General features: G+C 46.4%; 1 protein-coding gene across 3 annotated transcripts in view; it reads left to right on the forward strand.

The window, feature by feature from the left end:
• LOC132379858 (uncharacterized) overlaps positions 1-13,803 on the forward strand; it is a 74,159-nt gene that overhangs the window by 53,045 nt on the left and 7,311 nt on the right. For all 3 annotated transcript variants that reach the window (XM_059948123.1, XM_059948122.1, XM_059948121.1), the window contains 3 exons: positions 4,801-4,951; positions 5,511-5,595; positions 7,561-7,665. In XM_059948123.1, the coding sequence (XP_059804106.1) occupies positions 4,801-4,951; positions 5,511-5,595; positions 7,561-7,665 (341 nt within the window). The remainder of the gene's footprint in view (positions 1-4,800; positions 4,952-5,510; positions 5,596-7,560; positions 7,666-13,803) is intronic.

Below are 13,803 nucleotides of genomic sequence, written 5' to 3' on the forward strand. Positions count from 1 at the left end.
TACAGCTATTAAACCTGACCGCCTCCCAGCAGTGACAAACAGTAGAGAGCCCTGGGTGTGTCTGCCATTTGTTTTTCTTTTTACAAACATACAAAATGTTATTTAACTACAAAAAACATTCAAAGGTTAGGGGTTACAATACTGTGAATTCAGATTTAAATACAGTTATTACCATCTCTAACAAATTCAATTGCCTGGGAGTGGGGGAGTACCGTTGCCACACACTGTGTCAAGCCCTGCACTCAGTGTGGTGTTTATACACCCCTCACACTCACTCCTGACATATTCACTGCTAACGCATTACTCTCACTCACTGTTAGACACAGCTCACAAACTCACATTCATTCTTACTGGTTATATACTGTTACTGGGCTCAATAACTTTACTGGATGTTTTTTATAGGCCGCCCAATAGTAACAGGGATATCGAGGAGCAGATAGAGAAACAGATCCTGGAAAGGTGTAATAATAACAGAGTTGTCATGATGGGAGATTTTAATTTCCCAAATATCGACTGGCATCTCCCTAGAGCAAGGGGTTTAGATGGGGTGTAGTTTGTAATGTGTGTTCAGGAAGGTTTCTTGACACAATATGTAAGATAAGCCTACAAGAGGAGAGGCAGTACTTGATTTGGTATTGGGAAATGAACCTGGTTGGGTGTCAGATCTCTCAGTGGAGAGCATTTTGGAGATAGTGATGACAATTCCATCTCCATTATAATAGCATTGGAGAGAGATAGGAACAGCCAAGTTAGAAAAGCATTTAATTTGAGTAAATGGAATTATGAGGCTATCAGGCAGGAAATTGGAAACAGATGTTCTCAAGGAGAAGTATGGAAGAAATGTGGCAAACATTCAGGGGATATTTGTATGGAGTTCTGCATAGGTACGTTCCAATGAGACAGGGAAGTTATGGTAGGGTACAGGAACCGTGGTATACAAAGGTTGTTGTAAATCTAGTCAATAAGAAAAGTTTACAAAAGGGTTAGAGAGCTCGGTAATGTTAGAGATCTAGAAGAATATAAGGCTAACAGGAAGGAGCTTAAGAAGGAAATTAGTAGAGCCAGAAGGGGCCATGAGAAGGCCTTGGCGGGCAGGATTAAGGAAAACCCCAAGGTATTCTACAAGTATGTGAAGAGCATGAGGATAAGACATGAAAGAATAGGACCTATCATGTGTGACAGTGGGGAAGTGTGTATGGAACCGGAGAAAATAGAAGAGGTACGCAATGAATACTTTACTTCAGTATTTACTACCGAAAAGGATCTTGGTGACAGTAGAGATTACTTGCAGCCGACGAAAAGCTTGAGCATGTAGACATTAAGAAAGAGGATGTGCTGGAGCGCTTAGAAAAAGCATCAAGTTGTATAAGTCGCCGGGACTGGATGAGATGTACTCCAGGCTGCTGTGGGAGGCAAGGGAGGAGATTGCTGAGCCTCTGGCAATGATCTTCATATCATCAATGGGGACGGGAGAGGTTCCAGAGGATTGGAGGGTTGCAGATGTTTTTCCATTATTTAAGAAAGGGAGCCAGGAAATTATAGACCTGTGAGTCTTACCTCAGTGACTGGTAAGTTGATGGAGAAGAACCTGAGAGGCAGGATTTATGAAAATTTGGAGAGGTAAAATATGATTAGGAATAGTCAGAATGGCTTGGTCAAGGGCAGGTCATGCCTTACAAGCCTGACTGAATTTTTTGAGGATGTGACTAAACACATTGATGAAGGAAGAGCAGTTGATTTAGTGTATATGGATTTCAGCAAGGCATTTGATAAGGTTCCCCATGCAAGGCTTATTGAGAAAATAAGGAGGCATGGGATCCAAGAGGACATTGCATTGTGGATCAAGAACTGGCTTGCTCATAGAGGGCAAAGTGTGGTTGTAGATGGGTCATATTCTGCATGGAGGTCAGTCACCAGTGAAGTGCCTCAGGGATCTGTTCTGGGACTCTTACTTTTCATAATCTTTATAAATGACTTGGATGAGGAAGTGGAGGGATAGGTTAGTAAGTTTGCTGATGACACAAAGGTTGGAGCTGTTGCGGATAATGTGGAGGGCTGTCAGAGGTTACAGCGGGACATTGATAGGATGCAAAACTGGGCTGAGAAGTGGCAGATGGAGTTCAACCCAGAGAACTGTGAAGTAGTTTATTTTGGTAGGTCAAATATGATGGCAGAATATAGTATTAATGATAAGACTCTTGGCAGCATACAGGATCAGAGGGATCTTGGGGTCCGAGTCCATAAGGACGCTCAAAGCAGCTGTGCAGGTTGACTGTGGTTAAGAAGGCATGCAGTGTATTGGCCTTCATCAATTGTGGAATTGAATTTAGGAGCTGAGAGGTATTGTTGTAGCTATATAGGACCCTGGTCAGACCCCACTTGAAGTACTGTGCTCAGTTCTGGTCGCCTCACTACAGGAAGGATGTGGAAGCCATAGAAAGGGTGCAGAGGAGACTTACTAGGATGTTGCCTGGATTGGGGAGCATGCTTTATGAGAATAGGTTGAGTGAACTGGGCCTTTTCTCCTTGGCACGACGGAGGATGAGAGGTGACCTGATAAAGATGTGTAAGATGATGAAAGGGATTGATCATGTGGATATTCAGAGGTTTTTTCCCAGGGCTGAAGTGGTTGCCACAAGAGGACACAGGTTTAAGGTGCTGGGGAGTAGGTACAGAGGAGATGTCGGGTAAGTTTTTTACTCAGAGAGTGGTGAGTGCGTGGAATGGGCTGTCAGCAACGGTGGTGGAGGCGGATGCAAAAGGATCTTTTAAGAGACTTTTGGATAACTACATGGAGCTCAGAAAAATAGAGAGCTATAGGTAACCCTATTAATTTCTAAGGTAGGAACATGATCGGCACAACTTTGTGGGCCTTTGGGCCTGTACTGTACTGTAGGTTTTCTATGTTTCTATGTTACACACTCACAGTTCATGCTCACTCTCACCCACTGTTTATACACTGTTTACACACAGTTCACACACACTACTCGCTGCTCATGCTCATTCTCACTCATTGGTTATACACTGCTTACTCTCATTCTCACGCTGCTTACAACCTCACACACTCATTAATTACACATTCACTGGTTATACACTGTTTACAACCACTCATACTTATTGATTATGCATTGCTTACACACCATTCACAGTCACTGGTTAGTGTACACTCGTCACTTACACTCACTAGTTGCAGTCTGTTCACTCTCACCACTCACACTCACTGCTCAAACATTCTTCTGGGATGTACTTCTTTACAATCCCCTCTCTGCCTTTGTTCGGCAGTGTGTATAGAATCACATCTTTGCTATTGTTTATAAAATCTGTAAATTGTTTGGGTCTCCCCATCAATGTCTGTACATTAATACAACCCAGAAACAACTCCATCCATTCCCTCTCCAGTTCCATTCAGACGGAAAACACCCAATTCCCCTCCTGCTCTAGTTCAGATTGCCAGGATTGGAGGTATGTTCCCAGTGGATCGGTGGGAGCCCTCATGGTGTGGGCTGGGGTGGAGTGTCCGATCCGGAGCTAGGCCCTGTTTCCAGCTCTCTGATCAGGCACTACAGTGCTGTTAATGTCATCTCTCCCATTCACAGCTGTACAGGTGGAAGGATGGCCCGCTCACAGCTGGAGCACAGCGTCACTCACATGCAGCGGCTGCATGCTAGTCTTTGTAGGCAGATAGAGAGGGTGCAGAACCATTTTAAAGGGTCAGTCAAGGCAGTCAGTCCGTTCATGAGACCCCTGCTCCATATCGGCTGCCCAGTAGCTTCGTCACCAACTCGTAAATCGTATGAGAGTATCATCAAATCGTGAGTATGCAGGAGTAGGCAGAGAGCGGAGGGATGAGGGATGAGGGAAATGAGTATTAGCCATCAGCCTGGGTCTCCAACCACTCTATAGCAATGGTCCACAAGACCTGATGAACACATGGGAACACCACACAATGCACTGAGCTGGTTGACGGTCCAACTACATGTTTACACTGACCATTAGCAAATCAATGTCCACCCATAAACCTACACTGACTGTTGGCCACAGTGTCCACCTACTCTGACCCCTGACCACACACTGTCCACACACAAATCCGCACTCACCATTGACCATCCATTGTCCACCCACATAACCCCTCTCTACTGCACTCATCCCCACCTGACCCTGCCACACCCCTCCAGTCCTAGGACTCTGGGACCCTGCACCCTACCCGGTCAATGGCAATATGCTCCTCCAGGTCCCTGGATACCAGTGTCCCCACCCACCTCTCTGGGCCCCTGGTCACCGGCACCCACCCATTTCTCCGGTTCCCTGGTCACCTGCGTCCGCACCCACCTCTCCAGGTCCCTGGTCACCAGCTTCCCATCCCACTCTGACCACCCCCCCGTCACCAGGTCCTGGGTCACTGACATTCTCCATTGTGCTGTTTCCAGTTCCAGGTCTCACTCTCAGTGGAGATCGCACCTCCCCCCCCACCCCTACCCAGAGTTTCCCACCCTTCGCGGCTGAGGAAGCACAGGCCAATCCCACACGGCGCCTGAGTCCGCACCTCCTCTGACTGGTGTGTGTTTGCCCCAGGGAGAGATTCAACACCTGTCGGGATTGAGCTTATATAGTTCCACAGATGAGTTCACAGGACACAGGCAGTGAATGCTCGGCCAGGGGTAGCGTGACAGTTTTCAGTAGTGGGTCAGGAATAAGTGGGTCTCTGGGACCACTAATTTCAGGTGATTAGTGGTTAGGGTCTAGTGGTAGACCCTGGTTATTTGGTGAACTTTCTCTGACCCCTCTCTTCCCTCTCCGCAGTGAACGGGTGATGGACCTGATGGAAACTTTCCCGCCCACAGCCAGGAGCTGTGGGGGTAGCCACACCTTGACCTATGCTCAGTACCGGCGATGCCCCAGGCTGTATGAGCCCTACCCCACAAGGCCGCTGGATGATAATCACTCCACTAAGGTTCATGGGAAGTGGGACTGGACTGGCTGCACTGGGAGGGGTGAATACACCTGGGGTGGTGGGGGGGGGGAGCTGCTCCTTTGTGCTGTTCACACAGACTATGCAGGGTCCAACTGAGGGAGGCTGGGTTTGGGATCAGGGCACAGCAAGCTTGAGGAGCCAAATGTCCTCTGCCATCTCCTTCCATTGCTAGATTTTCCCTGGAGAGCATGGGGGAAGGTTGGGGGGGGGGTGAAATTTCAGAGGAAAGAGGGCAGATTGGAGGTTTCGGGGACGAGAGAGGAGGAGGGGTTGGAGTTACTGAGGATGGGGAAGGGGAGTTGCCCTTAATGCTGAGACTGCTATGGGTTATGGTTCTCTGTCCCAACACCACCACCTCCATCCCCACAATCTCTTGTAATTTGCTGCTCTATGACCCACTGACACCCCTGGTTGCTGGGATATCTGCCCACTGCAGACAGGGCACCTGACTGTGCATGGGGTAGATGTCTGTCTGCAGGCAGGATAGATGTTTGTTGATGTCCCAGAAGTCTGGTCTAACATATGCTTATCCCTACAGCGAGTAGAGAGCCCAGTAGTGACCGATCCACAGGGAGCTCGGGGAAGGTCCAGCTGTAAGCTGCCCTCCATTGCAGGCCGGGATGGTGAGTAAGGTGGGACACCATATCCTAGAGTGTCTCTGACCCTAGGACCTCTTCGTCTGAATATCACCAGGCACAGGGCTGCATCCAAAATATCAACAGAAACTGTGTGAACACTCAGACTCCGTGGAGAAGCACAGTTTGAACGTGAGCAGGAGGCGTTAAATACAGAATGAGACATCAGTGAGGCTGCGTGCAGATTTGATAATGCTGTTAGTAATAAGCTGGAACAAGCATGGAGTTTCACGAGGATGCTGCTGAGGGACTGAGTTAGAGTGAGAAGTTGAGCAGGTTGGAACATTACTCAGTAATGTGTAGGAGATTGCAGGTTGACAACTCAGAGGTGTAGAAACTCATGAGGGGTACAGATAGAGTGAGTGTGCACAGTCTTTTCTTCAGAGTTGGAGAATCGAGAACCAGACAGCACAGGTTTAAGGTGAGGGAGGAGAGATCTAATTGAACCTGAGGGGAAGCTTGTTCACCCAGAGGGTGATCCGCAATTGGAATGAGCTGCCAGAGGAAGTGATTGAAGCAGGTACTTGAACAAGTATTACATCTGTATGGGCAATGGATAGGAAAGGTTTAGATGGGCCAAATGGCTCATATCCCCATATCCGTGAAAATGGGACTGACTTGTTGGGACCCAGGATGGGCATGGACCCTTTGGGCTGAAGTGTCTCTGTCTGTGACATGCGACACCATGACTCTAAGACCAGGTTTGAGTTACAGAGTGGAGAGAGAAAGTGCAGGTGTGGGGTAAAGTGGAGAGCACGAGGGTGGCACTGGCTGGGGCAGGCGCTAACAAAGTAGCTCTGAGGATGGTGTAGGTGGGAGGTGCTGAATGAACCTTGAGGTCAGAGGTGGGGAACAAACCAGTGGAGTAGGGGTGGACGGATCAAGATGTTGAGCCCAGTGGAAACTGCAGTGTGAGCATTGCCTCACATGGGGAGTCCCAGGGGAAGGGTAAGAGGGAAGGGGGGGGTTAAAAGGACAAATGTATCTAATACAGATGTTGAGAGGGAGTGAACATAGAGTCTGTGCCTACTAACTCTCCCCTCTTCATGGGCATTCATAGTATATCCAAGAACCATAATAAAATCATTGAAAGACCACACCCAATAGGGCAGACAACCAACCAACATGCAAATGACTCATAACAAAGTAGAGTTCTGTCATGCCTTCTGCATAATTGCATCAAAACATTGGGCCCAGGATAGATGTTTAGAGATGTTGACACCCAGGAACCTGAAGCTCACCTTTTCTACTACTAATCCCAGTGTGAGGACTGGTGTGTGTTTCCTTGACTTCCCCTTCCTGCAGTCCGCAATCAATTCCTTGGTCTTTCTGATGTTAAGTGCAAGGTTATTATTGTGACACCATTCAACTTACTTGAAGTAACATCATTGGCACATGGCGTCATATAAGCAGTGTTCATACAAGTCTGCTGAGCCAGGAGGATTAAACACTATCCAAAAGAACTTCAGATGCTGGAAATGTGAAATACAAACATTATGCTCCCCACCTCTTCCCCTGCCTTGTACTCCACACACACACACTCGGCACCGTCCCCCACCCTTTGCTTTGTACTTCTCTCTCTCTCTCACACACACACACACACACACACACACACACAGTATTGTCCCCTACCCCCTGCCTTATACTCCTCCCCCCGCACACATACACTCTGTACTGTCCCCTTCCCCCTACCTTATACGCCCCCCCCCACACACACACACACACACACACACACACACACTCTCTCCCTGTCTCTGTCTCTCTCTCTCTCTCTCCAATCTCCCTCTCTCTCTCTCTCCAGTCTCTTTCTCTCTCTCTCTCTCTCCAGTCTCCCTCTCTCTCTCTCTTTCTCTCTCTCCAGTCTCCCTCTCCCTGCCTTGTACTGTTCTCTCACACACACTGACACTCTGTACTGTCCCCCTCTCCCTGCCTCACTCGATTTCTCTGTTGCAGGGTCCAAGTATAAGGTGTCTCGTTGTCCATCCCAGAGGTCGCCAGCCCCCAGGATCTCCTCCAGTCGCTTACCCAGTGCGCACCTCCCCACCGTACTGGGGCCAGGTAAGGACCACCTATGCATGGGTGCTGGGCAACCTAGAGTCGTCCTAAGGTGCCAGTCCACAACACATATTCATCCAGCTCTCCAAACACTCCAGCATATGCCCTATAGAAGGGATTATCATGCAACTTGGACTACTCCCAGCCAGGGATGCTGCTGCCGAAGGCTTGGGCAGTGTGGAGCAGACAGGCGGGGAAAGGGTTGCACAGATAGATACAGCCAGCAGTGCGGATCATACACAACTCTGCTCCCCTAATGTATGATCCCTGGATCACACACGATTCTGAGATTAACTGCACGATCCCTGGATCACACACAATTCTGAGGTTAACTGCACGATCCCTGGATCACACACAATTCTGAGGTTAACTGTACGATCCCTGGATCACACACAATACTGGGATCTAACTGTATGTTCCCCGGATCACACACAATACTGGGATCTAACTGTATGTTCCCCGGATCACACACAACACTGGGATCTAACTGTACGATCCCTGGATCACACACAATACTGGGATCTAACTGTATGTTCCCCGGATCACACACAATACTGGGATCTAACTGTATGTTCCCTGGATCACACACAACACTGGGATCTAACTGTACGATCCCTGGATCACACACAATACTGGGATCTAACTGTATGTTCCCTGGATCACACACAACACTGGGATCTAACTGTATGATCCCTAGATCACACACAATACTGGGATCTAACTGTATGTTCCCTGGATCACACACAACACTGGGATCTAACTGTACGATCCCTAGATCACACACAATACTGGGATCTAACTGTATGTTTCCTGGATCACACACAATACTGGGATCTAACTGTATGTTCCCTGGATCACACACAACACTGGGATCTAACTGTACAATCCCTGGATCACACACAACACTGGGATCTAACTGTATGTTCCCTGGATCACACACAACACTGGGATCTAACTGTACGATCCCTGGATCACACACAATACTGGGATCTAACTGTATGTTCCCTGGATCTCACACAATACTGGGATCTAACTGTACGATCCCGGGATCTCACACAATACTGGGATCTAACTGTACGATCCCTGGATCTCACACAACTCTGGGCTCCAACTATACGAACCCTGGAATACTGTGTCTACAGTGCCTAGAAAAGCATTCACACCCCCCCACCCACCCCCAAATGTTTTCATGTTTTATTGTTTTACAACATTGAATCACAGTGGATTTAATTTGGCTTTTTTTGATATTGATTAACAGAAGATGTGCTTTTATGTCAAATTGAAACCACATTTCTACAAATTGGTCTAAATGAATAAAAATATAAAACACAAAATAAATGACTGCATAATTACTCACACCTTTCAAGTCAGTATTTAGTAGATGCACTTTTGGCAGCAATTACAGCCTTGAATCTGTGTGGATAGGTCCCTACCAGCTTTGCACATCTGGACACTGCAATTTTCCCCTATTCTTCTTTACAAAACTGCTCAAGCTCTGTCAGATTGCATGGGGATCGTGAGTGAACAGCCCTTTTCAAGTCCAGCCACAAATTCTCCATTGGATTGAGATCTGGACTCTGACCTGGCCACTCCAGGACATGAACTTTGTGGTTTTTAAGTCATTCCAGCGTAGCTTTAGCTTTACACTTAGTGTCAATGTCTTGCTGGAAAATAAATCTTCTTCTAAGCTGCAGTTCTCTTGCAGACTGCATCGGGTTTTCCTCCAGGATTTCCCTGTATTTTGTTGCATTAATTTTACCCTCTACCTTCCAAGGCCTGCTTCAGTGAAGCATCCCCACAGCATGATGTAGCCACCACCATGCTTCATAGTGGGGATGATGGCCAAAAAGCTCAACTTTGCTTTCAACAGACCATTGAACCTTCTTCCAGCTAACTTCAGAGTCTCCCACATGCCTTCTGGCAAACTCTGGCTGAGATTTCATGTAAATTTTTTTCAAGAGTGGCTTTCTCTTTGCCACTCTCCCATAAAGCTGTGACTGGTGAGGCACCCAGGCAACAGTTGTTTTATGTGCAGTCTCTCCCATCTCAGCCACTGAAGCTTGTAGTCGGGATAACTCCTCCAGAGTTATCATGTGTCTCTTGATAGCCTTCCTCACTAGTCCCCTTCTTGCACGATCACTCAGTTTTTGAGGATGGCCTGCTCTAGGCAGATTTACAGCTGTGCCATATTCTTTCCATTTTAGCTTCACTGTACACCAAGGGATATTCAGTGACTTGGAAATTTTCTTGTGCTCATCTTAGAGTAGAGTATTGTGTTCAGTTCTGGTCACCTCATTATAGGAAGGATGTGGAAGCTATGGAGAGGGTGCAGGGGATATTTACCAGGACGTTGCCTGGATTGGAAAACAAGTCTAATGAGGCAAGGTTAGCAGAGCTGGGACTTTTCTCTTTGGAGTGTAGAAGGATGAGTGGGGACTTGATAGAGGTCTACAAGATTATGAGAGGCATAGATGGGGTGGATAGCCAGTACCTGTTTCTCAGGGCATGAATAGCAAACACCAGAGGGCATATGTACAAAGTTAAGGGAGGGAAGTTTAGGGGAGACATTGGGGTAAGTTTTTTACATAGAGGGTTGTGAGTGCCTGGAATGACTTGCCAGGGATGGTGGTGGAGGCTAAAACATTAGGGATATTTAAGAGCCCCTTGGACAGGCACATGGATGAAAGAAAAATAGAGGGTTACGGGGTAGTGTGGGCTTAGTACTATTTTTTAAGGAATATATGGGTCAGCACAACATCAAGGGCTGAAGGGCCTATACTGCGCTGTAGTATTCTAGTGTCTAGTATCTCCTGACATACTTTTCAATAACCTTTTTATGAAGTTGCTTGGACTGTTCTGAAAAAATAGGAGCAGGAGTAGGCCATCTGGCTGGTGAGCCTGCTCTGTCATTCAACAAGATTATGGCTGATCTAGCCATGGACTCATTTCCACCTACCTGCCTTTTCCCCTACTATGCAAAAGTCTATCCAACGTTGTCTTAAATTTATTTACTTCCATCTCTTGATTGGGCAGAGAATTCCACAGATAGACCACTCTCTGGGAAAAGCAGTTTCTCCTTATCTCCATCCTAAATCTATTCCCCCAAATCTTGAGGCTATGCCCCCTAGTTCTAATCTCACTCACCAGTGGAAACAACTTTCTTTGAACTATCTTATCTATCCCTTTCATAATTTTATATGTTTCTATGCTTCTTTTGTCTTCATGGTGTGGTTTTTGCCAGGATATCAGCAGTTAGACCTTCCAGGTATAGGTGTAGTTTTACTACAATCAATTGAAACTCCTTGACTGCTGACAGGTCTCGAAAAACAGATCTCTATTTAACTAATAATGTGACTTATAAAACCAATTGACTGCACCAGTGATGTTCTTGTGTGTCATATTAAAGGGGGTGAATAGTTATGCAATCAATTATTTTATGTTTTATACTTGTAATTAGTTTAGAGCACTTTGTAGAGACTTGTTTTCACTTTGATACGAAAAGGTCTTTTTCTGTCAATCAATGTAAAAAAAAAAGCAATATTAAATTCACAAACAAGAGAAAATCTGCAAATGCTGAAAATCCAAGCAAGACACACAAAATGCTGGAAGAACGCAGCAGGTCAGGCAGCGTATATGGAAAAAAAGTACTGTCGACATTTTGGGTCAAAACCCTTCAGCAGAACTGGAGAGAAAAAGCTGAGGAGTTGATTTAAAAGGTGGGGGAGGGGAGAGAGAACCACCAGGTGATAGGTGAAACTGGGAGGTGGAGGGATGAGTTGGGAAGTTAATTGGTGAGATGAGGTGAGAGAGAGTAAAGGGGATGGGAAATAGAGAAGGGGAGTGTGGTTGGGGGGGCATTACCGGAAGTTTTGGAAATCAATGTTCATGTCATTAGGTTGGAGGCTACACAAATGGAATATAAGGTGTTGTTCCTCCAGTCTAAGTGTGGCCTCAAAATGACAATGAAGGAAGGCATGGATGGACATATGGGAATGGGAAGTGGAATTAAAATAGGTGGCCACTAGGAGATCCCTTTTTTCTGGTGGATGGAGCATAGATGCTCGGTGAAGCAGTCTCCCAATCTACGTCCGGTCTCACCGATGTATAGGAAGCCACACCAGGAGCACCAAACACAGTAAATGACCCCAACAGACTCACAGGTGAAGTCCCACCTCACTTGGAAGGACTGTTTAGGGCCCTGGATGGTAGTGAGGGAGGAGGTGTAGGGTCAGGATGTAACACTTGTTCTGCTTGCAAGGATAAGTGACAGGTGGGATGAATGGACAAGTGAGCAATCTCTGCAGAAAGCAGAAAGTGGATGTGAGGGAAAGATGTGCTTGGTGGTGGGATCCCATTGGAGGTGGCAGAAGTTTTGGAGAATTATGTGCTGGACATGGAGGTTGATGGGGTGTTAGGTGAGGACAAGAAGAACCTTATCGCTGGTAAGGGGGCACGAGGATGGGGTAAGAGTAGATATGCATGAAAAGGAAGAGATATGCTTGAGGGCAGTGTTGATGGTGGAGGAAGGGAAGCCCCTTTCTTTGAAGGAGAATGTCTCCTTTGTTCTAGAATGAAAAGTCTCATCCTGAGTGCAGATGTGACAGAGATGGAGGAATAGAGAGAAGGGGATGGCAATTTTACAAGTAATAGGGTGGGATGAGGTGTAGTCCAGATAGCTGTGAGAGTCCATGGGTTTGTAATAGACATCAGTGGGTAAGCTGTCTCCAAAGATAGAGACAGTGAGATACAGAAAGGAAGGAGGAGGTGTCAGAAATGGACCAGGTGAATTTGGAGGCAAAGTGGATGAAATTGACGAGTTCAGCACGTTTGCAGGAAGCAGCACCAATGCAGTTGTCGACGTAGCTTAGGAAAAGTGCAGGACAGTCACCAGTGTAGGCTTGGAACATACACTGTTCCACGTAGCCTCAAAACAGGCAGGCATAGCTGGGAATTAAATTAAATTCATATTAAATTCACTGTGATTCAATGATGTAAAACAATAAAACATGAAAACTTCCAAAGGGATTGAATACTTTTTATAGGCACTGTATATCCAATTTCCCTCGACCAAACATGGAGTTAGCGTAAATGGTGGTTGACAGGCAGTACTAACTTGATAGGCTGATGAGTCACTTGTTTTGTATGTCTCTTAGTTCAATATTCTATTAACCATCCCATGGTGCTGTTCAAAAGGGGGTGGGGGGGGTGAGTCACCTTCTTGAACTCCCCAAAGCTGAAGAAGGCATTTGGCACACTGTCCTTTACCAGCCAGAACAGTATCAAAGAGAGGGTATTATGTTGCTGTTGTACAAGGCAGTGAGGCCCCGTGGGGAATATTGTGTTCAGCTTTAATATCAGGAAAGACACCATCAAGCTGAAAAGGATGTAGAGGATATTTCTGATGATGTTGCAAGGACTCCAGGGAGTGATTTTTTGAGAGGTTGAGAGGGTTGGACTTTATTCACTGGAGTGTATCGAAGTGTAGAAAATCAGAGGTAGACACAAGGTGAACGCACACGTTCAGGAATCTAGAACCAGATGGCACTGGTTTAAGATGAAAGTGGAAAGAGGGGCAACTTTGTCACCCAGAGGGCAGTTAATTCATGGAATGAGCTGCTAGAGGAAATAGTTGCGGCAGGTATATTAATATCAATGAGAGGCATTGATTGTGTGGATAGTCAGAGGCTTTTTCTCAGGCTGAACTGGCTAACACAAGAGGGCACAGTTCTAAGGTGCTTGGAAGCAGGTACAGAAGAGATGTCCGGGGTAAGTTTTTTACGCAGAGAGTGGTGAGTGTGTCAAATAGGCTGCTGGTGACAGAGGTGGATGTGACAGGGTCTTTTAAGAGACTCCTGGATAGCTACATGGAGCTTAGAAAAATAGAGGGCTATGGGTAACCCTAGGTAATTCCTAAAGTACATACATGTTCAGCACAGCATTGTAGGCCGAAGGGCCTGTATTGAGCTTAGGCTTTCTATGTTTCCAAGCTTCTATTGAATTTGCAGTGCCTAAAAAAAAAAGTATTCACCCCCCCCCCCACTTGGAAGTTTCCATGTTTTATTGTTTAGCAACATTGAATCACAGTGGATTTAATCTGGCTTTTTTGACACTGATCAACAGAAGGATATTCTTCTGTGCCAA

This window comes from Hypanus sabinus, chromosome 23, assembly GCF_030144855.1.
Source record: "Hypanus sabinus isolate sHypSab1 chromosome 23, sHypSab1.hap1, whole genome shotgun sequence".
Classification (NCBI taxonomy): domain Eukaryota; kingdom Metazoa; phylum Chordata; class Chondrichthyes; order Myliobatiformes; family Dasyatidae; genus Hypanus; species Hypanus sabinus.